The following is a 24,952-nucleotide window of genomic DNA, read 5'->3' as shown; positions in this document are numbered from 1 at the left end:
ACTTTCACACACTACATTGCCCCAAAATAATATCTGTGTATCAAAGTATTTAAACTGATTAGCCTCTTCAAATAAGTGAAATGGTTTGGGATTGTTATCTGTGAGAGAGGGGAAAATTGTGATGAGGAGGAGGAGGTTAAAGGTGAGGCGGTTCTGCTTTGTATATGCCTCGGGGACATTTAACCAAATCAGATTAACAACAATGGCTGCTTCTAAACACACGCACACACACACACATATATATATATATATATATAATAGAGTGGGCGTAGGGGGCCTCACAAAGTGCCCAGAGGCTCGCTGTAGCCTGAGGGACTCATATATAGGAAGAGTCAGGGGGGATTCTGGTAATTGTTTGCATACTATCAACACACACACACACACATTGAACACATGCAAATAGACACACAAACATACGCATCCTCTGCAATAATGGAATTTGAATGAACAGGCAATAAAAGGTTTCACAGCAATCACACAGATTCGTTTTCATCAGGTCGTTCTGCCCCTCAGCCTGCCGCACACGAGACAGACGCAGGATAACGCTCATCACGAAGTGCTTTCCCATCACATGTGCTCAACACTGTCGACACATCACAGCTACCAGGGGAAAACTCTGTCTTTGCCAAATGTGTTTTTTTTTTTAGGAATTGTAAGAGTTGTTTAATTTGCCATTTATGGTCATTTTACATTTCAGCATCTTAACTCTGCTATCACAAAATATCAATCACCATCAGAGTGTTTTAAAGTTGTGTAAGCACATCCCAACATGATATCAGGTGCGTAGGCAAAAACGTAATATATTGGCTCGACCTGGGATCCACACCTGGGTTGAATCAGGTGAAGTCACTATATGGTCACATGATGAATGTTACCTGATGAGGACGTAATGTTGAAAATGTTGTAATTGTACTTAAGTCATCTTTTTTGGTATAATCAGTTTTTCTCGTCCCCATGAGAGCGAAAATGACAAAATCTGAGATATAAAGCACTTGCAAGATCATGCTGATAGCATTGTCACTTTAGTTTATGCTTTTCCTCAAAATGTGCGGTTTTCTGGTGCCCAGCCTTGATTACCATTTTCAGTCACAGGCCAAAAATTGCATTTTTGTATTACAATTCATCTGCTTCACAAAGTCTCTGATTAGCTTTAAATATTTCAGGATAATAACTATTTGATCTATTCTGAAAACGTATATTGCCAGTAAATGAGTGAATTTATCAGAATACTGAAGGTGTCAAACATGATAGCTCATTACAAAACAGTAATCCAACTAATCAGGGAAATCAGAGAATTTTTTTTGTGTAACTGACAGCAACTACAGTATGGTAATACAACAGAATCATAGCCAATAAAAGAAAAAGCAAAAACTGCTTAAGCGCAACAACAAACCATTACTTTAAGCCCCATTAATATTTGTCATTTCAAGTGTCGTGATAAAATCCATATGCCAGTATGCTTTTGTTGTTCGCTTGCACATTTAGCCACATATAAGCATCTCCATTAGCCAGATTATGATTGCAATCAGCCTTGGTTTTCCCAGGCTACATGCAAATCAGGGTTAGCCAGAGGACAGGGTGATGCACCTCATTGACAGCTGTTACCCCAATTGGAAAAACACAAGACAATCAGAGTTTTGTAAGCAGGATTACGTCAACTTCCTGTACCAGAGCCGGAAAAATGGCAACATAAAAATATGACGTGTGCATGAGACAGAGGTAGGTATACGAGTTGTTGAAATTACAAATATAATCATTAAATCACCATGACTACGGCTTCTGTGTCAACTGAAAATTTCTTTGACAGGACAGCTACGTCAGCTAAAAAGTTGTGCTGAATAATGAAGTCAAAATCTAAATAACAATTCAGACTAATCAGCATCATTGTGTGAAATCAGAAACCAAATATATCTGATGTTAGTTCAGAAGTGCCTGAAGCTGGATTTTTACTGATCCATTATGGTGTAATGCAAAGATTTTTTTTCTGCTTTGGGGTAGAATTGAACTCGGCCTCCTCCTGCATCATCCTCCATCAAGTGCTTGTTGGGTAGGTATGAGGTGATTAAGAATATGTCAGCAAAGGGAATCTGAATCGGAGCCGGAAAAAAGTAAAATGCAACTTACCGAATTTGGGCGAGGAAGGGCAGAAAGCGAAAGGCAGGAAAGAGCACCTCCCGCTGTGTAGAGAAAAAGACAGCAAAAAGTCAGCAACATTCACACTCAAAGCAAACATCAAACATCATCAAACACACAGAATGAGACACTTTGATCTCCCTGGCTCCACAGGAAGCCAGCATCTTTAGAAAATCCTCCAAATGTAAATTAATTTACTACAGAAAGAGTTCCTGAGGCACTGGTGTGCAACTCAACAGCAGACATCAGAGGGTTAAACCCAAACTCTGGAGCTCAGCCCACTGAGACAGTTCAGCCCTGGTGAGTAAATCTTAACTCTGAGCCATGCATGTAGGTCCCCCACCAACAGCCAAACTAACACGCATGACAGAATTTTACATTACTCCTGAGTCGATTACCCAACACACGGGGTATCTGTTTGTGTTAGCGTCTCAGCTCATCATTACCGGCATCATGAAAACGTTTTTTTTTTTTTTTTTTTTTTTTTACCCCTCGGCGGGTTTCGTTTCCAGCAGAGGCCTTTTTAAGCATTGAATGTTGGATGAGAAGTTAGGATGTGTAAGCAAACAGCAGACTTTTAGCTGACACTTCAGTTACACTCTGGTGTTGTATATGTGTATAAATGCTTGGAGGATTTGTCAGCCTGTATGTTGTGTCAGTTCAACTCAAAGCATGAAACATAAAGGAGTATTGTTTGATTGCACACCAAGCGCTATGAGCACACTTTTTCCATTTATTTCAGGGAAGAAATATCGCGAAATGAAAAATTGTGAACCCCTCCTTTAATTCATCGTCTCTCAACGCTGAAATCGGTAAACGCTCCACATTTTCCTTGCAATTACAAACCTCACACTTTTACTTTCTTTCTATGCTACCACTGCTAACACACTTCCAGTATAAAGTACTCCTACCTTGTTACTCAGCTGTTTCTGGTGCTCAGGCAAAAGAGTCAACTGGGGAGCTCCTGTCTCTTATACTTCCTGGTTCCATCCGAGGAAACTATAAAACAAGGAAGGCTCATTACGTCACTGTGTAGCATGTGATAACACATTGGTGCCACACTCGAAAGCTCTCAGTGAAGTTAGCGTAGTGGTGAATCATGGATGCATTATAAAAGCTGAATTTGGTGCCATCACTCAGCCTTGCACACAGTTTTTTTTCCCAGTGGCCACTTGCAGTATTGCAGCGAATAATCGTGCAGCTTCAATAATTTATTTGCATGCAAGTTACGCTCATGTTATGCTAGATTAATATGTGTGTGCATTGTGACTGAGGTTAGCAGCGTTAGGAAGTTAGCTAAACTGTGATAATACCCTAACTAAACTAACTCTGGGCTTGTTAGCTAACATTATGCAACATAATCTACAGTTTTTGATATGGTGACCAGGCTGAGAGCCGGGCACCAGACAGATGGAATTACAGCCCAGGTGCTTCATTCATAATTACAATGCATTATTTTCTGATGACCAAGTTTGTTGTTGAAAGTTTCTGATAACCATGAAATGAAACGTATGCCTTTGTTGTTTTATAGCTAACGTTTAGTCTATAGCCTATCAATGCACAATTAATAATCAAACGAGGTTTGTAAATGCCTCATTTGAATATGTGGTTTTCCCGTAACATTAGTTATTATTAGCCCTGTCAATCATTGTAAAGCAGCCTCTGGATCAAAATATAAAGAAGAGAGAAGGAATGAATACAGATTTTGTTTACAATATTTATTTATCCTAAACATCAATATATTCAAGTGACACTTCACTTGCAACTTTTTTTGAATTTGCCATGGTTGACTCACCATGCACCCTGTAAGGTGTGCCTATAATCATCCTTGGATACTGTTTGGAGACCAACAGCAAATAAACGAATGTGCACATTTGGAAAAATCAGTCAGTATTCTCTGAAGTGTGTTCCTTCATTTGGTAGAGGCATTTATAAGGTATATGACGTAGATATGTGGGGTTTTAGTGTGCTCCTCCATGCATCTCCCGTAGGCTTCAATAGAGCTGCCACCAAGCAGAGCATTACAACCTTGGTATTATGATGTAATGACCCTTCCTTTTTTATAGTTGCCTTGGTTCCACCATGTTTGAGGAGCAGTCAGGGGTGGGGGTCATAATTTGTCAGCTTTTGGTGTTTTCCTGAAATTGGTGGTTAAAGAGATGTTTTGTTCTTTAGGTGTTTGGTGATTTGTGGACTAAACTGTGAAAGGTGTAAATATTTCTTAGGCCAGATTGCGTGTTTCTGTGTCTGCATAAAGTGAGCTCATTCACCGTTGGTTTAGTCTGATCAAATTATTTACTGGTAGAATGGGTGCTGAGTGGTGATCATGCATGCTAACTTCTTCTTCTTCTTTGGTTTTACTGGCTAACTGCAAATCAATGTTAAAGGTGCATGCCGCCACCTACTGTACCAGAGTGTTAACAAAGAAGTTATATTCTGGATATTAAACCAGTATTTGTTTAATATCTATCTATCCCTATCCCTATCTCTAACAGAGCTTTGATACTCCACTCCCTTCCCATATCTACCACCATATCCTTCAGTCTATCTATTTCTCCACTGAACATCCTACAACCAATCAGCATATGTTCAACAGTTTCCTTGCAGTTACAAGCCTGCTTTGGTTGCCACTTGCCATTAAATGAAAAAAGGAGAGTTTGTTGTGAGAGGTTTTGGTTGTTGCTGTTATTGCACACAATGTAATAAATGTCCACACAATAGTTGAAAACTCTTTGCCCAAGCCTGCTCAATCAAAAACACTGCTCACTGTAAATGAATGCATCATATTATCAAGTAGAAACAATTTGATGTAGAAGGAGAGAAAACCTTTAAAACAAAACTTCAAAAATTGCTAAAAATTGATGTGATCCTGTAAAATAGAATTACACAAAGAAAGCATTTGAGCAACAACAAAACAGGCAGAAATAAACATGTTTTCTGGATTATTTTATTTATATAAGAGATACCTTAGGACGGGCTGACCAACATGTATATATACTGTACGTGGTTCTTCTCTTCACATATGCGGACAGCCTCTCCTTTTCCTTTGTGCACTGTTTTATGTGCAGGATCTGTATCCAACTGAGGTTGAATGTGCACACCATCCACTTTCTTTGCTTACAAGATCACACACCTCACAGGCCAATCACATACCGCTGCATGTCACACTAAAGTGAAGAAATTAAGTTTGTTGCCATGGTGTTTTGCAGCATCTTACCCAGATGATTTCACCATCACGATAGATGCCCACAGAACATTTCTACTAGAGTTGAGGGACTTTTTCAGCGCTGGTAATGAAGACCAAAGCAAACCTTTCTGCCTGATGTGCCGAATTTTGTTGTTGCATTTCAAAGCTTGTGATCACTTCGCTCCTAATGTGGACCAAGAGTTTCCCAAAGGTACTGAGTTAGCCAGCAGGGGAAAACAACATTGTACCAAAAATTGAACAAGCATTTGAAAAATGGTGACAGAAGTCTAACTTAGTCAAAAGTAGCCATGTACCTGCAATTTAAGAATAAATAACCATGATAATGATATGCTGTCATTGCATCTTTCTTTCATCAATTTGGTGTTTGTGTTTGTGTGCATTGATATATTTTTTGTTGGCCACACCTGCCTTTGGATGATCAGATAGTTTGGGTCTTTAGCCTTTTTAAAGGGGACATATCATACTTTTTGTGATTTTCTTTTTTTTTTTTTTATAGTGTTATGATGTTGGATTTCTATGTATGAATATATGTAAAATGCTCCCTGCATTTCAAAAGCCAGGGCTTCAGCCTGCTCTGAACACTTTGTTTGCAAAGTTACCTCTACTTCCTTCTCGTGATGACATCAGATTATTTGCACATGCCCAACAACAGCCATCTGTTCCATAGCCTTTGTTGCTAAGGTTGTTCCATGGGTTGTTCATGTTATCCCCTCGTATACTTCAGATCAGATTTCAGCTCTAACACATACAGATGTATTTGAGAAGTTTCCATTTTGAGTACAGAACGAGAAAAAGAAGTGAAATCCTACAACTACTGTTCATTTACGCAGCCTCCGGAACCGTTGAAGTCTGCCGAGGAGCAGCTTCTGGAAGCTGACCAATCAGAACAGAGACAGGGACTTAAACAGCCTGTTTCAGTCAGAGGCTGAACTGAGGGGCTACATAAATAGCCAGTATAAGATAAATAAGGAGTTTTCTGAACTGTAAATTATGCAAAGAGAGCTAGTAAGCAGAGCTCCAGAATATGAATACAGATCTGGAAATGTGCATGATAAATCCCCTTTAAGAGCTGCTACATCATTACGTACACAAAACAGTTACATCATGACAAAAAAAAAGAGGCGGAAGGTGTAAAAGGAAAAGAGGCAGCGGATCAGAGCAGTGTTGCCGACAACAACATCACTCCACATCACATCACCTGTAGCAGGATTCCAGCTGAGGAGTGCTCACCATGCTGTCTAAACATCTGCCCTTCAGGTTACGGTCAGACATGAGCTTTTCCTCTGCTGACTGACATGCTTGTCTTTGCCCTGTCAGTGTAGAATAGCTGGAATATGTGAGAGCAGGAGTCTGTCTCTCTCTCCTATACCTCTCCTTCACACCGAGAGACACACTGTGGCCCCCTCGGTCCCTCCAACCTGCCTCGAGGTCCTATAATCTTTTTACAATGTGTTGAAACAGAGCAATAAATCTGTTAGCTTACAATCTAATTTCCCTGGCCTTTTCCAGAAATCCTCATAAACTTTTGGCGCCCCCATTAACGGCCCTATTGAATCAGAGCGCTTAATCTGCTTCCAGGTGAGGGGTCAGAAAATGAATGCTTTGAGATCCATCACGCTGACGGGTGCAGAGAAAACTGGGCGAGGGAGAGCGCTGGGGAAAAGGGCAGCGTCTCTTCCTCATAGGTCAATAGCAGCCAAGAGAGTCAGTCATTCACTTTTTCCCTCAGCGCCGCTCTCATTTTCCATTTAATATGGACATCCAATTAATGTGAGCACGTCTGGGGCGGCCCGGATCCCTATGAATTATGGCCCATCATCCTCCCAGTTATGGCTTGACGAGAGAGGAGAGGAGAGGAGAGGAGAGGAGAGGAGAGGAGAGGAGAGGAGAGGAGAAGAGAGGAGAAGAGAAAAGAGGATGAAGGGGAGGAGAAACAAGGGGAGGAGAGAAGAGGAAATAAAAAGAAAGGAAAGGGGGAGGTGATGAGGAATAAGGAGAGAAGATGTATGAGGAGAGCAAAGTAAAAGAGGGGATGAGAGTAGACGCAAGTAGAAGAAAGGGAAGGAAAAGAGCAGAATGGGAAGAGGAAAACGGAAAGGTGAAAAGAGGAAAAGGAAAGGAAGCTAGTCAAGAAGATGAGGAGAGAAAAGAAGAATAACAGGGAAGGAAGGAAGGGGAAACAAGGGAAAGAGAGGAAAGGAGAGAAAAAGAAAAGTAAAGAAAACAAGGAAAGGTGAAGAGGAATGAGGAGAATACAGGAAACAAAAGGAAAGGACGAGAGGAGGGAAGGGGAGAAACAAGGACAGGAAATGAAAAATTATTTTAAAAGGAAAGGAAATAAGAAGGGGAATGAGGAAAGGAAAGGAGAAGATGGGAGGAGTGAAGAGGAAAAGGAGAGGAAAAGGAAAAGAAACAAGGAGAGAAGAGGAATGGGGGAGTAAGGAAAGGGAAATGGGGAGAAAAATGAATGAAAAAGGAAAAAGAGGGGTTGATGAGAGGACAAGGGAGGAAATGAGGAGGAATGAAGAGAAAAGGAAGGAGTAAGAGTGGAGGAGAGGAGAAACAAGTAGAATGAAGGAAAGGAAATGAGAAGAATGGTTTGAGGGGAAAAATGAAAAAGAAAAAAGGAAACTATTAAAGAGGAATGAGGCTAGGATAGAAAAAAAGAAAAGGAAAGGGGGATGAGGAGGAACAAGTATTAGAGAAACAAGGAGAAGAGAAGAGGAAAAGGGAATAAAAGGGAAAGGAAACAAGTAAAGGAAAGAAAAGAAAGGAAAGAAAAAAGAAAATGAGAAAATGATAAAAGAAACAAGAGAAGAGGGGAAGTAATTAGAAAAAGAAAGAAAGAAAGAAAGAAAGAAAAGGAAACAAGGAGAGAAGAGGAATAAGGAGAGAAAAGTAAAGGAAAAGGGGAGGAGAGGAGTGAAGAGGTAAGGGGGAAGAAGATGTGGAATGAGGGGATGAAAGGAAGGAAAGGTGAGGGGATGCATGATGGGAAACAGGTAGAAAGTAGGAGAGAAGAGGGGGAACAAGGGGAGGAAAGGAAAAGTGAGATCAAGACAGAAAGGGGAGGGAGAAACAATGAGGAAAGAAGAAGAGAGATGAGGAAAGGAAAGGAAATTTAGGAAAGCAGAGGAGAGGATGAAGAAGAGTAAAAAAGGAGTGGAGAGAAAATGAAATGAAAAGAAAGGAAAGGGGGAGGTAATGAGAAGAGAGGAGAAGAGAGAAACAAGAGGAAAAGAGAATATGAAGAAAGAGAAGAAGAGGAGAGAAAAAAGACAAGGACAGGAGGAGAGGAGAGGAAATGAGGAGAAACAAGAAGAAGAGAGGAAAGAAAGGAGGTGAGGTGAGGGGAGGGGAGGAGAGGAGAGCCTTGTGAGAATTAGAGATAATTGATTGGATGTTGGGGCACCAATGGCTGCCTCCGATTGGCTGCTAGGAGGAAGCCGCTTGCTGCCAGATTAGATTCCAAAGTGGAGCGACAGACACCTGTGTGTGTATGTGTGTGTGTGTGCATGTGCGCGTGCACGTGTGTGTGTGTCCAAACAGCATTACACCGGGACCTGTGATATTAAACCTGGACAGCAGCACCTTATTGTCGCAACAGGGATTTGTCATTGTACCTCATTATCCAATTAACACCATGTGGGCCCGCGGCCAAACATACACACACACACACACACATTGGACCTTCCTTGGTGTGTCTATGTGTGTGTTAATATGTGGTTTTCAACAAAGTTAAAATAGAAAATGTTGGAGGAAACTTTTAGCTTTGCTGCCAGCTGCAAATACATAAAATGTTCTCTTTTTTGAAGTCATGAGACAGAAACATGACTTGCGATCATTAGAAGGACTTTTAATTATTTTAAAGTTTGTTTGTCGATATTAGGTGTAGTGTGCAGACTCTGAAAAACAAACCGACCTGAGAAAAGTGAGAAGTGAGTCACATTTTCAACAAATAGGAGGCATTTTATGTGCTCATCACCTTCACATCAAGAGGATGAGCCGTAGACCTCTGCTGTTGTCCAAAAACTATCAGCCACAACATTACACTGGGTCACATGTTCCTCGTGAAGAGTTTAGGCACAGTAGTTTGTTTAGAAACGGCTCCAAAGACTAATAACAGTAATGAGGTCTACAGGAGGTAATACAAGATATCAGGCTTTATATATACACACACAATGCTTATACGTAGATCAATTCATCGTTGGTTTTGCTCTGCACATGAGATTTGTTGACAGTAAGAAAAATATAGGAAACTCTTGATAATTTGGAATAGAAATAGGTAGTTATGAACATATACGGAACATATACTACCAACAGAAACTGAAACTTCACCATCAAAATCTAAACATTTGAGTCTACTACAGCATAAATATCTGCTCTTTAAATTGCAGATGGTCACACTGAGCCTGATTGCATCCTGCTACACAACACAAGAGCCACAGACTCTGGACGACAATCCACATTAGCGTTTCTGCTGGTCTCCTTCTTATATAACTTACAAATGTGAGTACATGTCTTGTCCTGCACTTTAGCTTGTTAAACGAGCCACCAAAAAACATTCACCGGGGAAAAGAGCACCACTGACATCAGTTAGCAGGCTAGATGGCTAATTAGCTGCTCAGTTGCAGCACATTCAACAGCATGTAAACATACCTGAAAATGTCCTTTCGGAGCCATTAGACGCTGATTTGATCATTGTTCTTCAAAATCATTGTTGGTGACACACTGTCTCTCCACAACTTGTAGCTACAGCAGTTTGCATTGTTTCTGTTCTGTACGGTGTAACACCAGTAGCCTGCCAGCTAATGCTACACAAGCCTCTGACACAATTAAGATCTTTTTTCTTCATTCTAATAATACAAAACTATTAACAATACATTTAAAAACATGTTGATATTATTTATGACTGAAAGTTCAGAAATTTAGGAGACCAAGCTGGAATATGATGTAACAGGTGTAGCAAGAGTTGTGGTAGTATTCAGGCTCTGACCATTGACCACAAATTCACACACTACAAACACAGCCTGTCCTCACAGCAGCTTGGCACGCACGGCTCAAAGTGGACAGATTGAAAACTTAAGAGGAGAAAAGAGAATGAATGAAAAGAAAACAAACTAATAAAGAGCATATCAAAACATGGGTCATCCCAGTATTTCCCCAGATTTAGAAACGTTTCAAAACTAAATGAAAAAAATGTGCATTTCATTAAATGCTAATATCTGCGAGGAGTTCCGCAAACTCTCTCTCTGATTGTGTCTCGGCTCACAAACAGATCTCCGTCTGAATTTGAAGGAAAATACAGGAGTTATTGCAAGGATACAGGAAGTATTCCAGTGCAGAGCCCTCTAAATCCTGATGTCAGATGTTTTATTATTAAAACTCTGAAGCATTCAGTCTACGCTTTGCGGTTCTCAGAGGCTCTAGGACTGAGAGGGAGAGAGAGATGGGACATGTTGGAGTCATTCATAATACCAGATAATAACAGACACACATCTTAACTGATCATCTAACACCCGTGGATATGGACTCAATGGACATCTATGAAAAGACGGTAACAAATAAAATAAAATGGCTGGAATCTTTTTTTTTTTTTAAATGGCATTTTTGCCTTTATCTGATCAGCAGAGAAGCAGACAGGAAATGTGAAAAGGGAGGGGGATGAGTTTCCTGGCTGGATTCAAACCAGGAACGTTGCTGCACACTGGTATGCATCTTAGATCACCACTGCCATACACATCATTTTAAAGACTGCAAAACGTACAGCTGCAAAGAATCCAGTATTTTGGACGTTATCTTGGGGTGTTTTCAGACCTGCGCTTTGGTACAATTTGTTTGGGCAGGTCTGTCGATCGTACTCAGATGGGGACACCCTTTACAGGAAGAGGTCTGGGTCCAGTCTCAAACAAACTCCGGAGCAGGTCGTTTATGGTGGGAACGTGGTAGTGAACATGATTTGACACAACTACTAGACATAATCTGCAAGTTTGAGCTACACAGCTCCCATAGCCAGGTACGCTTTGCATACTGGGATGCAGATGATTGAACCATTGCTAGCAACTAGCCAGAAAATTTATTGAGGTCCAACCTGTACTAGAGCAACGTGGAACATTATATTTGGCCAGAGGACCTTCTTCAGGACCTTCTTCCTATGTTTATGTTTTTGCTCCCGCCCCAGACACATCTGACCAATGAGCAGATTGCTGTAGCTTGTAGTGGTGCAGTTTGGTTCGCTTAGATTTTTCTCTGCGTGAAAAGAAACCAAACCAAGGGGAAAATACTACTACTACCACTACTACTACTACTACTACTACAACTCATCTACTGATTCAGACCAGAGCAAACGAACTATAAGTTTGAAAATGCCCTTAGTTGTGGTAAGTAGTAGCTCCATTACAAGTTAGCATAACATTATATTATATTCACTATCAAAGTCATTGTGAAATTCTGGATACAAGTGCTCAGCTTTAAAGGATAAAGCTGGTTATATTCTATGTTTTCCTTACCGCTAACATAAAAAGACCAAAACCAACAATGAATTCAACTGACATGTACTGTCTGTGTATCCAAAGCCTGATAGATTTCATTTTCGCATCAATTAGCTTCTGTTGTTGCTTGAAAATGGCTCAAAATAAACTACAATGCCTACGTTCATCATAATGAAGGAACAATAAAAATGGGTTTATTTTTAGTCAATCCCACATACACCCTTCCACTGCCAGAAATACTCACTGATGCAAATCAATCCACAGCTGAAAATAGTCCCCAAGAAATGCACTATTAACTTGTGTTACTAAAACAAACCCACCTACCCGCTACTCAGCTGTTTAGGAGCAGTTTTTTTTTTAATTAAACAACTAAAGTAAAGAAAACACATATCTTAAAATAATTTCTTTTTAACAGGAACAACAACTTAAAATACCTTCCTGGGCTTCATTTAAACTGCATTTAAACTGCATAGCTTCTCAGTGGAGCTTGTCGGGTCATGACCCACCGTAAATGAAAAAATAATGAGCATCCAGGTCAACCTGCAGGGTACGAGCTGCCTCAGCGATGTGAAGTTGTATGGGATTTACTGTGATCATAAATTTTAATGTTCATCTTCATTTAGACTTCCAGATAACTGCTTTTGAGAGTTGCGTTCCAATTGTTTAAAAGTCATTTGAGGCTTTTATGTCTTCGCCTCATTAGACACTGTTTTAAAGCTGTTTCCAGCTGAGCTCTTGTGGCTGCTTTTGCCACGGCTAAGCTGGAAAAACTTTGTGTTATGCTCACCTACAGGTAGAGAAAAAAAACAGGATGTTTCTTTAGGAGACCCACATGTCATACCTGCACATTTGATATCCAAGAGACGATCCAGTGTTAAACCTTCTGAACTACTGGAGTGATTTCCAGGCTTGTCTTACATTGAAGGTGTGCGTCGTGACTCAAAAGGTTAATAAAAGTCAGGTCAGCTATGACCTCCAGTCAGAAAGCATCATAAAACATTGATACTTTTAATACATTAAAAGTCCCAAAGAAAATATGATTAGAAAGGAACAGAAAAGAATGATAAAGAATAAATGAATAATAGTCATTTATTGCAAAAAATAACATTTAAAACTAAGTTTTTCTTCACATGAGTATTGCATAAGTATTCTGGCCTTGGAGGAAACTGGATGGGACTACAGTTGAGTCTGTGTGTGTGTGTGTTGTCAGTGTGTGTGTGCGCTGCATCGTAGCTGTGTTTTTAAAGGCCTAATGTTTCCTGACATCCCACAGTTAAAGTATCATAGAGGCAGAATGATCGCCCCTGGCTAGCGGGAAAGAGACTGCCTGGGGGCTTTCGCTCTGGGCAAGAGTGTGTGTGAGTGTGTGAGTCAGTGTATGTGTGTGTGTGGTGAAACGGCCTTTCAACATGCAATATTCTCGGTGTCATCGGCTTAAACAGCTAAACAGGGTGTTCAAGGGAGAGAGGAGGAGGAAGACAGGAGGGAGGGAGAAAAAAAAAAAGAGACAGAGAAGAGACAGAGATAGAGGAAGAAAGCTCTCATGGCTGACACACGACATTACAGCCTGGTTCCGTGCCGGACTCCTCTTTTAATGAAGGAGGAAATGAAGACGAGGGATGAAGGAAGAAGAAGAAAGAGGGGAAAAATCCTTGTGTTAAGTCGACTCTTATTATCTCATTATGCTTCCCTCTCTTTTTCACTGCTGTCCTCCTTTGAGTGTGTGCCTGCGAAGCGTGGTGCGATCTCCATTAGCAGCAACGCCGGAGAGCTGTGGTGTTAAAACCCGTTTGTTGTTGTTCCTGAAATAATCAAGCGGATTTATAATATTCAGCGCTAAATTATTCAAGTGTTTAAGGCTCTGAAGTTTGAGCAAATTGCCGCTTTTTCTGCCTGTTTTAAGTGCAGCAGGCAGAGTGGTAACGATGTGCACCGCCGGGCCTGAAACTCGCTACTGTAGGCCTGGACTTGAGGTCTGATCTTTTTTATTAGCATACACATATTCCCCCTTTAGACTTATTCCAAGGGTGGAAATCTCCAGCTGCTATAAACAGCCAATTAACACCAGACCTAAGCTCGACTGGTGTTATTCAAGAGATTATCACAATGCAATTAGCGCTAAACAATCTGGCTCTTTTAAAATTCTTAATGTCAATGTAGGTAAAAGCTTACAGTGTGGCGAATAGATACACAAAGCAATACCTTACAGATGTATTATTAGGACAAAGCTGCAGTGGTTTTCTGGCCTGTAGCTGCCAGCGTGCAGGAGAGAGCGAGAGGGAAAGGAGGGTCAGGGTACAGTAGTGTATAATGGTGTCTAGTGTGAGTCCACACAACAGATGAAGTCATTTCACACTCGTCTGTGAATGAAATGAGAGCCCAGCGATACCATCTCCCCTCTCGCCCGCTCCCTGTCAGCCGAGCTTTTGATCTTCCCGAGCGGCGCTGAAATGATCTTCTGTCCAAGTTTTTTACAGCGAATCAGTGCCGGACAATTCTCTCCCTCTGTCCCCATTTTCTGTCTCGTTCTGAAAAGCCGCCGAGCCAAGAGTTCAAAGCTGGAGAGCCCAGATGAGATGAGCACCACTCGCGAGGAATTACATTAGTGCCTGACTGTCCCATGTGCCGGCACGCAATACATCAGAGAGAGAGGAGAATGTTTTCATGTCTTGAAGATGACCATATAGTGCTGTAAAGGGTTGAGAGAGTGTCACTGCAAAACCTAAAATCCTGTGGTATTAACCTGCACCCTTGGCTATTTGATTGTGATCAGGTAGACCAGAAACAAATCTTTGCAGGAGAACAGAGATGCTCACAAAGATGATCACATTAACACAAAAGTGCTTCTGCTTCTGTCATTGTAGCACAGTGGCGACCTCAAAATTCAAACCTCTTGCAGCAATATGCAGATTTTGGTTGCAATTAAGGTGAGTTCAGACAGAATGTGAAGCAAATTTGACTGCTGGAGTGTTTTTGCTGCCCCAAACACTGACTGTACAGATGTTAGCTGTAGCTGGCTAGCTAGCTAATCTCAGAGCTCACCAGGAACTCCACATATTTCTGTTATTTTGCTCCAGACCACTCTCCTTTCTTTCTTTCTTTTTTCACTATACTCATGCATTGGAGTAACATAGCTTCAAAAGTGTGAATTTTTTTACTCAAATTGAAACATTTTCTTCTTCCTGACGTCCACTTGCATCTTTGCATTATCTTCAGTGCAGTCACCTCCAAAATGCACTTTGTGTTCTGTCTTTATACACTTTTAGAATTACTTTTGTTTAAGATTAATGTAGATTTTAATTTAGATTACAGCCCTTAACATAAAGCCTATTATTCCAAATTTACAGTGTAATCTTTGTAACAGTGTACAGTACATACTGATTCCTACATGTAGGTACAAGGGAAAAGGAAAGGATGTGAAGTTGGGGAATTAATGTGGAACAATATGGGAATTTAAAAATAATTTATACTGCGAGTAGCTCTCTTAAAACTCCTCCCAAACACCTGATTGTTGTCCAATCTGTCATAATGCACCTCATAATGCATTAAAATAGCTTCCCCTTAGTTAAAAAGTACCTGCAGTATAAATTTTTAAGTTTATGATTTATGAAGTTTATTCTATAACTTAACATCTTCTTCCCTTGTACCTACATGTATGTATCAGTACGTACTCTGCTGGTACACCGTGGGAATAACTACTCTGTACGTCGCAGGCAGCAGTCACCAGATTAATGATATGTTTGGACATCATTTCTATTGGTTGTGATATGATAAAGCTGAACTGCTGAAATCCTTGAACAGGGCGACTTGGCTTAAAAGTCGTCTGACAGGAATTTCATTCATGAAAGGTGAAACAGATTGTAAATAAACCAACAGTTTAGCCAGATTATCTAAACCACTTTATTTGGAGGTGAAACCCAAAACTGAGTGCACTGGAAGGATACTTACAATGGACAGTGTGGCAATAATTTAACTGTCTCTTCTAAATAAGTTTGTTTACCGTTGGTTGTTTAATGATATGTGATCATAATGATGGACAAAACTACAGAAAGAGAACCTGAGCCAGAATATCTCATTACATTTAGAGGTTAATGAGTCAATGTCAAGTTCTCACAAGTGGGAGGAGAAGAGAAAATCCAGTGTTTTAAAAAAACACAAAAGAAGTACAAGCTCGTGTCTATCACAACATATTCCCTCCCTCACAATGTCTTTCTCTCTCACCCCCCCACCCCCACACACACACCTCCTATGTTCATGCGGAGCGCAGCAACATGCAGGGAGGGAGAGTTGAGCCATGAATCATGACTATTATCATTAGGTTAAGCACCAACCAACCCCAAAGGCAGTGAAAGCCTCTGTGGAGAAACGGCACTCTAAATGAGCCTGATTATTATTATTGTCCTCCAAATGAGAGTGATTAGTATTGATGTCTAAATGAGCGCTGAGGTTATTATTGCCCTGATTATTATTATTATTATTATTGTGGCAGCGTTATGAGGAGCAGGCAGCCTCGCTCATCTTCGCTTCATTCACTTTTAATTCCACAGGCTGCCTCTTTTACCGACAGCAGCACCACATGGTTTCTGTGACACACACACACACACACACACGCATACAAATCTAATAAGTATGTACAGAACAGTTACACGAACACACACACACACACACACACACACACACACACACACACAGGTATATATGCAGAAACTTTGATTTATAGGTACACATGCATAAGAACACACACACGTCCTTATACAGAAAGACCCCCCTACATAAAGACATGAAAACACACACTTTTATGTGTGCACACACAAGCACATATGCAGCGAAATGCCCGCATGAACCCACACTAACCTGGAGGAAGGCTGCATGCAGCGAAGCAACGATGTCTGATGGAGCAGATGGAGGCAATTCCCCGCCTTCCCTGAAACAGAATAAATAAATCATCAGTACATCTGGACAAATAACGGATGTGAGGAACCAGCTGAAAGGAACCACGCATATGTTAATTCAGTTAACGTGATCGACATGAGGGGCTCCTGTCATCCCCACCGTGTTGTTTTTGGAGCTAATCGTCGCTGCTAATCTGTGAGTAAACACCGCGCTTTGGTCTGGTCCTGAAGTGTAAATGTGTTAGCTTTATGAAACATATTTTAACTTGTTATAAAAATGAGGAAAATCTTCCAAATTTAGGACATTTTTCTGCACATTTGCTAATTTGGGGTTAGGAATTTTGTTAGGGTTAAGATTAAAATTAGGCCTGTCTGTGTACAATCTTTATGCAACTGTGAATGTGTGTGTGTGTGTGAGTGTGTGAGTGTCAGGACAGCTGTCAGATCACTTCGCTGATTGGCCAGTATGACAGGCATCAAAAAGCGCCGTGGGAGGAGAAAGGAGGAGGCGGGCTGCCCAGCTGTCAATCACTGCCAGTCACAAGTCCAGCTCAGCCAACGAAACATCACCTGGGCCCACACACACACACACACACACACACACACACACAAGCTACAAGCCTACATGTACAAACATAATCCATAAATCTCCATGCATACAGCCCAACACACACAATCCCACATTCACATAAAAACCTTGAACTGCTTTGCACACACGTGGACCGAAACTCCAACAGTGTCTCTCACACACGCACACACACACACACAGTCGTCAGTCACACAGACAGGCATTTAGTTTGACAGAGTAATTATGACGTCCCACTCTGAAGGAGCCCTGGGCTGAAAGGTGAGAGTTATCGATCCCACACAGGAGGAAATTTATCAATGTCCAAACGCTCAGCTCTGACAGGAACCCAATCCACTTAGAGCGCAATGTTCAAACTGTTCAGGTCTGGTCAGGAAACACACCCCTGCTCAATCCAGAGGAGCAGCCGGCTGGGAGGAAGGATGGGTTAGAGGGGTCAGAGGCCAAACTCACATTGTCTGAACATGTTATACTGCACAAGACTTGCTTTGTGGGGGGAAGGAGGGTGGGGTTTGGTGTACATACTCTCTCTCAACCTACTTAACTGTCAATTAGTAAATTCAAATTACTAATGAATGGCTTTCAATGATTCCCAGGGATGAGGCTGACATTTTATCGGAGTAAAGCTTAGTCCACACGCACAGGGGTATTTTTGAAAACAGCCTTTTCTTTGCATTTTGGCCTTTCATCCACACGCAAACTGTCTTTTAGGTTACTGACAACAGACCTTTTGGAAAACTTCTTCCAATGTGAAGATGTTCAGAAACTCCCTTTTCTGACTTTTTGGCTTGTGGCGTCAGAGTGTGTGCCATTATTTCCTTTGTTGACATGAGGCAACATTTCGTGCAATAGCCGACGTTGCCAAAATAGTGCTGGTTATAACCTTGCAAACAGGACTTTTTATATGCTTAGACCAAAGACTGTAAAAATATGGACAGATTTGCGAACTGCCGTTTTGAAGCCTTGAGTGTTAGCGATTTGACCGTCGCCATGTTTGATTTTTGGAGCCAAAAGTGACCATATTTGAACGACAGGGTGGAGCTGACCATAGCGCTAGCTGCTAGCTTGGTTAGCACGGTGCATTTACAATCCATGGTTAACAGTGGTAATGCTAATGCTAGTGCTAATTTTCGCTAGCGAAAAACGGGCCTAAAACCGTTAAAACAAAATGTACTCACCAGAAAGACTTATCATCCGACTCATTGATGGGTGTTTTATTACAACCAAGCGCTGAACAAGACTTTTTTAGGCGACCACAATGTTACAACTAACTTAAGTGAACTAAAAACACACTCTGAAATAGCAACAGCTACGCTCATACGCAATGGTTACGTTCATAGACTGCGTGTACATATGGACGACGCGTCGCCACTTCTTACCGCTATGCAAAAGTGAAGCCAAAATATCTCCTTTATGGGAGCTGCCATCTTGCTTGTGTGACGTCATTTAGAGCTAGAGTCTGCGCAGTAGAGTCGGGCGGCGGGATGACGGCCAGCGGAACACGCCCCCTCAGCCGTCCCACTGCCTGACGGAGGTTTGAGAGCGGCTGTCACCGCTATCAATCATGACGTCCGACCCCCTTTCTATATCGTCAAATAACTAATTAAAAACAAACTTACAAGAAAAATGAGCACTTAAACAAACATCAGCATGATAAGAACTACCTGAAATGACAGAAACCATCTTTGAGAAAAATTTATTTGACGTGTACTTTGATTTTTTAGTTTGGCTCATGTCCCATTTAGGGGACGTGACTTACGACCTATACTGCAGCCAGTCACCAGAGGGCAATCGAGACGTTTTGGCTTCACTTTTCAAGATTTTTACTCTAAATTGAGCCATAATTTGCAAAATCAACATCACACTGTATTGCAGAAGATTTGAAACTAGCAATTGAGACCATAAACTCATTAGGAAAATGTTTACTGAGGTAATAAATCAAGAGAGAACTAGTGTAATTCTCTCATAGACCTCCATACGATCGGACTTCTTTTTGCAGCCAGTGGAGTCGCCCCCTGATGGCCATTAGATAGAATGCAGGTTTTTGGCACTTCCGCATTGGCTTCATTTTTCAGCCCCGGAGATTGCCACTTGGTTTACACATGAATGTACAGTTACTCTCACCCTATATTGAGGAACAGCGGCATTAGAGTGCATCACTGCTACATTGCGGGTAGCCTACCGGAAATAGCTTTTTTTCAGGCTTCTAATTGGCCAACATGGCTTTAGGGTTAGGGTTATATCACCGCCTGTTGGTTTGGCATGCTCTGACAGCCCATTAATTGTGTTTCTTAAAACATTGCTTGTGTGGACAGGATCAAAAATACCTTTGTGCGTGTGGACTAGGCCTAAATAACAATGACAGAGTGAGAGGTTTTCCAGCTGAGAAGCAGTGTCATGCTGCTACTGTAACTCAAAACATATGTTTTGTGGCTTTATTGCATTCTGATCTACTTGCAAGTGAAGGCTTACTATTAATGGAGAGGAACTGGTGTGTCATCTGGCTTCATCTTTGGTGGATTTCTCCCTGTACGCAAGATCGTTGAATGAAAAAAAATTGGCTGTTTTTCACATTTTTAAGGTTTATACTCTTCAGACTGCATGCTATCATTTACATTTATTCATTTGGCAGGCGCTTTTGTTCAAAGCAACGTACAAATGAGGTACAATCCAAGCAACAAGAGATCAAGGAGAAGCCATTGAGAATAAGTGACATTCATTTCCACGTTCTACCTGACACAAGTTCCACAAGGCAGGTGGTTGAAGTAAAATATAGCAGAAAACAATTGTTTTTTGTTTTTTGAGCAAGAGAGCCTGAGAAGGATCGAGAGATGGAGAAAAAGCATATTATGTGAGTAAGTACTCTCGGAGGAGGTAGGTCTTCCTCCATGATTTTTGAAGACCGAGAGGGATTCAAAGTTGGCAATTCGTACCACCACCGAAGGACCATACAGGAGGAGAGTTTGAATTGAGATTTCCTGCCTCGCAGTTCCGGTAGGACGAGTCATCGGTCGCCTGCAAATCGTAGTGATAGGAAGGTGCGTAAACCTTCTTGTCACTACAAAATGCCATGGAAAGAGCAAGCATCTGTCGAGAGGAAAGTGAGTTAACGTAAGAAAGGTGACCACTTCTAGACTTTCAAAATCCTTTGTGGTGTTATTCATCTTGAAATGAAGGTATTATAACTAAGGTTCAGGAACAAGACCACCCCTCTCTCTCCCCTAATCAGTCAACTGTGCCTACCTACTGCATATAGGTGTGTCTAACCCCTTTCTCACCCGTTTGTCTCAGCTCTCTTGACTAATCAAAGTGCAGGTTGTGCAGTTCTTCATGCAGCAGTGGGGCTCCATTGACTGTAATGTAGCGACCTAAATCAGCACAAGCCTTTCAGCGAATATGATATGAGGATAATTACTCAAACAAAAGGAAAAAAACAGATTCAAATGTGCCACAGCCCCACTAAAACACAAAATACATCACAAACTGCTGATAAAAATTCAGTTCATCACAGATCATGAAAACTAGGAGAACCTTACCAGTTACATCCCCTTCTGTACAATCCAGGTGTCAGTTAACAACAATTAAACATTATTGTTTCATCCCTTCATTGACAGCAATGTATGCAAGATAATAATTTACATAGATTTGGCTTGTTAGATTGGTCATGTTTTGGTGTTTTGTTATTATTATATTTCCATTTTAATGTAATGAATTGAAAACTATCTGTTTCCAGCTCCTCTCTGTGTGTTGCCCACAGTCTGAGCTCTGGGTCTGCTGTGACTGGTGTTCTACTGAAAGCTTGTGTCAAAATATTTAGACTGCTTTCAGAAACTCCCTGAACTCATGTTGTTTGGAGTCAGTAACATTTATCTTTGACTGACAGATCAAGGCATTAAACTGTGGCTCACCGCAGCTTGAGAAGAGACGTTTTTGATATCAAGCTTGTAACTACAGACTGTAATTCTGAGTCGGATGAATCCACCACAGGTCTGCTCTCTCATCTTTTCTGACCAAGATACTGAAACATGGAAGTGCATACAGTACCTAACTGAAACCAAATGACTCAAATGTTATGACAAGATTCAGGTTAGATGATTAACTCATAGTGATTTTTCCATTATTATAATGTTGTGATGATAAAATTCACTTTTTGCATAATGTACTAACTCGTTTGACTCATGTATTCATCTTTCCCCTACCATATACATGCAGATAAGCTGTATTATATTTCCACACCATATCAGAGGGGATCCAAAACGGACTATTTATTTTCTCAAAACCATTTTGGCAATTTTCTGGATCATAAACAAACAGATATTTCCCTCCATTTATAGCAGTTTGGTCAATATTTCTGTCAGAACTGCTTTCAAAATGAGATTGTCATGAGATAGGCCTTTCGACTAAAACATCAGTGAACGTGTGGTGAAAAATACATCCATTAGGAACGTGAGTGTGTGTGTGTGTGTGTGAACCTCTTTTTAAAGTTTTGATCCTATGCACCACATGGGAAAACACACTGTGCTCTTTATATGTGTGTCTATCTGTGTGTTATTTGTCTTCCTGCTCATCGACTCGACCATCATACTAACCGAGCACCTGTGGACATCTGCCCGCAGCCCGAGGTGATGTCCACACCTTCATTTTTCTCAGACAATGAGTGGAATCATTTCCCCTCACACAGACCTCTTCATCATTATTGACACAGAATTATTGATCAGGACCTCGGCCGGTAAATTAGAACCTATTAGTCAAACTCTTTCCCCCCAGTTTTGAAAAGAGCGAGAGGTTGATAGAGTGAGATTATGGAAGAAGGCAGTTTGCGTCGCTGACTTGTATTATTTATTCTGGAAATTCCTGTTTTTCTCCTGTTGAGGAGATTTATTAATGCAGATTAAACAGCAGACAAACACACACTCGCCCAGCCCATTCCTCAAGGAGCTGCTGCCACTGAATCAACATTAGTTCAAGGAAGCCGAGGTTCCAGGTGAAATCTACAACATTGAAGTTAGAGAGCACAACAGCTGCCTCACTTAATTTATTTATTTATTTTTTTGATGTTTTGCCCGAGGCCTGTCCTACTAAAGAGAAGTAATTTGGCTTATCTTATCCCAGAGACCTAGCAGCTGCTTTTTATTCTTTTTTGTGAGGTCTTTTTTCTCATTTAGTCCAACAAAGATTGTCCTCATAGATTGACCTTCTCTGTGCCTGCAGGCCCTTGCCCTCATGCCAGTAACTAGATAACACACTCTATCAGAGATTTGAGAAAATCATTGGGAAAGCAGTGGGGCTGATAGTGGCATCAATCCTAACCTGACACCAGGCTGGGTCAACCATTTATCTCTCCACACCGCCTCTGGTCACAACAGCGGCCATCTTGCTCTGCTACATCCTTCTTTAATAACCTTGGCCACGTCTCTTTGCAGACTGAGAGGATAAGGCGCCACGGCACTCCCAGCGCCTCGCCTGATCGCTGCCGTTTTGTTTGCATTTTTACCCATGAAAATCACATTCAGACACGTTTACAGTGTGTGTTTCAGATCTACAAGATTCCCCACTACAAGCAAACACACACGTGAGATGTGTCTAATAAGAGGGCCAAAGCTCACAAACTCGTTAGCATGGGAGTTAATGGTGACTTCACTGTCATTAATTCCCCATGGTGTTTGACTTAAATGCTTCTATATTGGTGGAGTGAGAGATTCCCAGAGGCCTCCTAGCGCTGAGATCATTGTTTTTTTACTTACTAACAATGAACTTATGATCAGAGTGCTGCAAGGCTTTTAAAAAATGCCCCGTAGGATCATTACAGACCCTGTGTGTGTGTATGTGTGTGTGTGTGTGTGTGTGTGTGTGTGTGTGTGTGTGTGTGTATCTATCTATGTGTGTGTGATACCAATGAGGCCGGCAGAGCAGCAGTGTGTCCGAGGCTCATCTCGGTGCTCTGTGGCGCAGCCAGGATGAGTGTGGAGGTTAAATGGGGCGTCATCAATCTCAATGAAGTGCAATTATTTTCTCACTTATTAATCATTACAGGCTAATAGCTAGTGGCAAAGCTGGGTCTGCCATTTGTCAAACTTAGCAGATTTCTGTAATTTTGTTTCCCCGTTTCCCTCTAATGTTTGTGTAGACTTTGGCAGATATCTATGGAGGGCTGCAATAAGTCTGTGCCTCCAAGTATCTATCTCCTACCTGCACCGCAGAACTAACTGAACTTCTCGCTGTTTCTCCGTGTGAGTGATTCTCTCCATTTCAGGGCTGAGTGACTATTTCATGGTCTGTGGCAGAGCAGAATGGAAAGCTTTATTTGCAGGGTGCAGCATGGACTGCTTATTGATGGTTAACTACACTCAAAACTTGACCCATGACTCTACTATGATGGTTGTTTGTATCTAATTCTACTATCAGATGTGCATACATTTACATTTTATTAGATATGTTATACATTCTGATGGTATAAAGAAGAAAAAGATTTTCCAGACTGAGTAATGCAATTTGGCACAGCGGCTTGACATTTATGAGAAAGGTCATTATGTGCTCTTTTATCTAACAACATCCAGTTGGAACAATGCCTAATCAGCTAATGATTAAAGAGTGACTTAATACCACGCTCAAATGCGGGTTTTACTGCCCTCTGCTTGAACTTTTCAAGTCTGTTGCACCTCTGACTACACCCAGTGATGTCACAGTGTACTGACACGCCCTGGAGTACACGTCCACATCACTGCAGTAAGGTAAACCTCTGGAGTTCAGAGGCTGCTCTTTAAAGCTGCACTAATCAATGTTTTTATGACTGAATTGTCAAATGACTACATGCAATGTGAATGGTATCGCTCTACGAAGCATTTCAGTGTTTTTCAGATTATTTTATTTTTACAGCCCGTAATTTTACTGTTGTGGTTCACTCTCTGCACTCTCATCAACGTCGTTTCCAGTTGCAGCCGCCAGCTGTCTTCATTGTATAATCCCACTACTTGTCCAGCACCAAATATCAGACAGATAGTTAATGACTGGCTTGTGAAGAAAGTTGAGCATTTAGCAGCCAAAGAGCAACATATTTCCCTCAGGAGTTGGTGGAGACCAAAACAGAAAAAAAGGAGAGTGCATGTTAGAAACATGACTCCAAATCAAGGCTAATTTTGCTCTATGAACTCAAAATATCAATTATCATATTAAAACTGTAACTAAAATGACTATTTTAATTTGTCTTCATTTCTTTAAATTATGTAAAATTGCTCAAGGTGTCTCCAGATCTAAATAGTGTAAACAGGTGATGTCACATATTTCCAAGCACCAATCAGAATTTAGCATCACAAGAATCAGAATGTGATGACAGTTGCTGAGTTGTTTGCTTTCATTGCCATGGAGACAATACTGTCAATCCAATCTGGCTAAATCACACCAACACAGAGTGACGAGGTACAGAGTGCAGTGGCACCATTGTTGCGTTGTGTCTGAAAGCCCTATGAGGCAGATTAGCAGTTTTGAGTGTTAAACTCTGATCATAAATTAACAAATAAATAAGACAGTTGTCCCTTAATTTTAAATTAAATGTTGCTTATTTAGTCATCAATATTCCGTGTTATGGAGAAATAGAAAGAGAAGAAAGAAAGAGAATAGAAACCATGTTTTATCAAGTGACCAA

At 41.1% G+C, this 24,952-nt stretch overlaps 1 protein-coding gene across 14 annotated transcripts in view; it reads right to left on the bottom strand.

Annotated features, from left to right (window-relative positions):
• LOC122999389 overlaps positions 1–19,654 on the bottom strand; it is a 167,854-nt gene extending 148,200 nt beyond the window's left edge. For 5 of the 14 annotated variants that reach the window (XR_006407717.1, XR_006407719.1, XR_006407716.1 and 2 more), the window contains exons 1-4: positions 18,489–18,683; positions 16,687–16,756; positions 3,045–3,132; positions 2,125–2,177 (exon numbers count right to left, since the gene is read on the bottom strand). Coding sequence is in view for 7 of the 14 variants with exons in the window: in XM_044376256.1 (XP_044232191.1) it covers positions 2,125–2,177; positions 16,687–16,756; positions 19,435–19,467 (156 nt within the window). In the remaining 7 variants the exon portion in view is untranslated. The other 9 variants (XM_044376254.1, XM_044376252.1, XM_044376253.1 and 6 more) reach the window with 5 other exon arrangements.
• Between the last annotated feature and the right edge of the window lie 5,298 nt (positions 19,655–24,952).

Source organism: Thunnus albacares, chromosome 16, assembly GCF_914725855.1.
Source record: "Thunnus albacares chromosome 16, fThuAlb1.1, whole genome shotgun sequence".
In the NCBI taxonomy this organism is placed as follows: domain Eukaryota; kingdom Metazoa; phylum Chordata; class Actinopteri; order Scombriformes; family Scombridae; genus Thunnus; species Thunnus albacares.
This window is presented reverse-complemented; position numbering and strand designations above follow the sequence as displayed.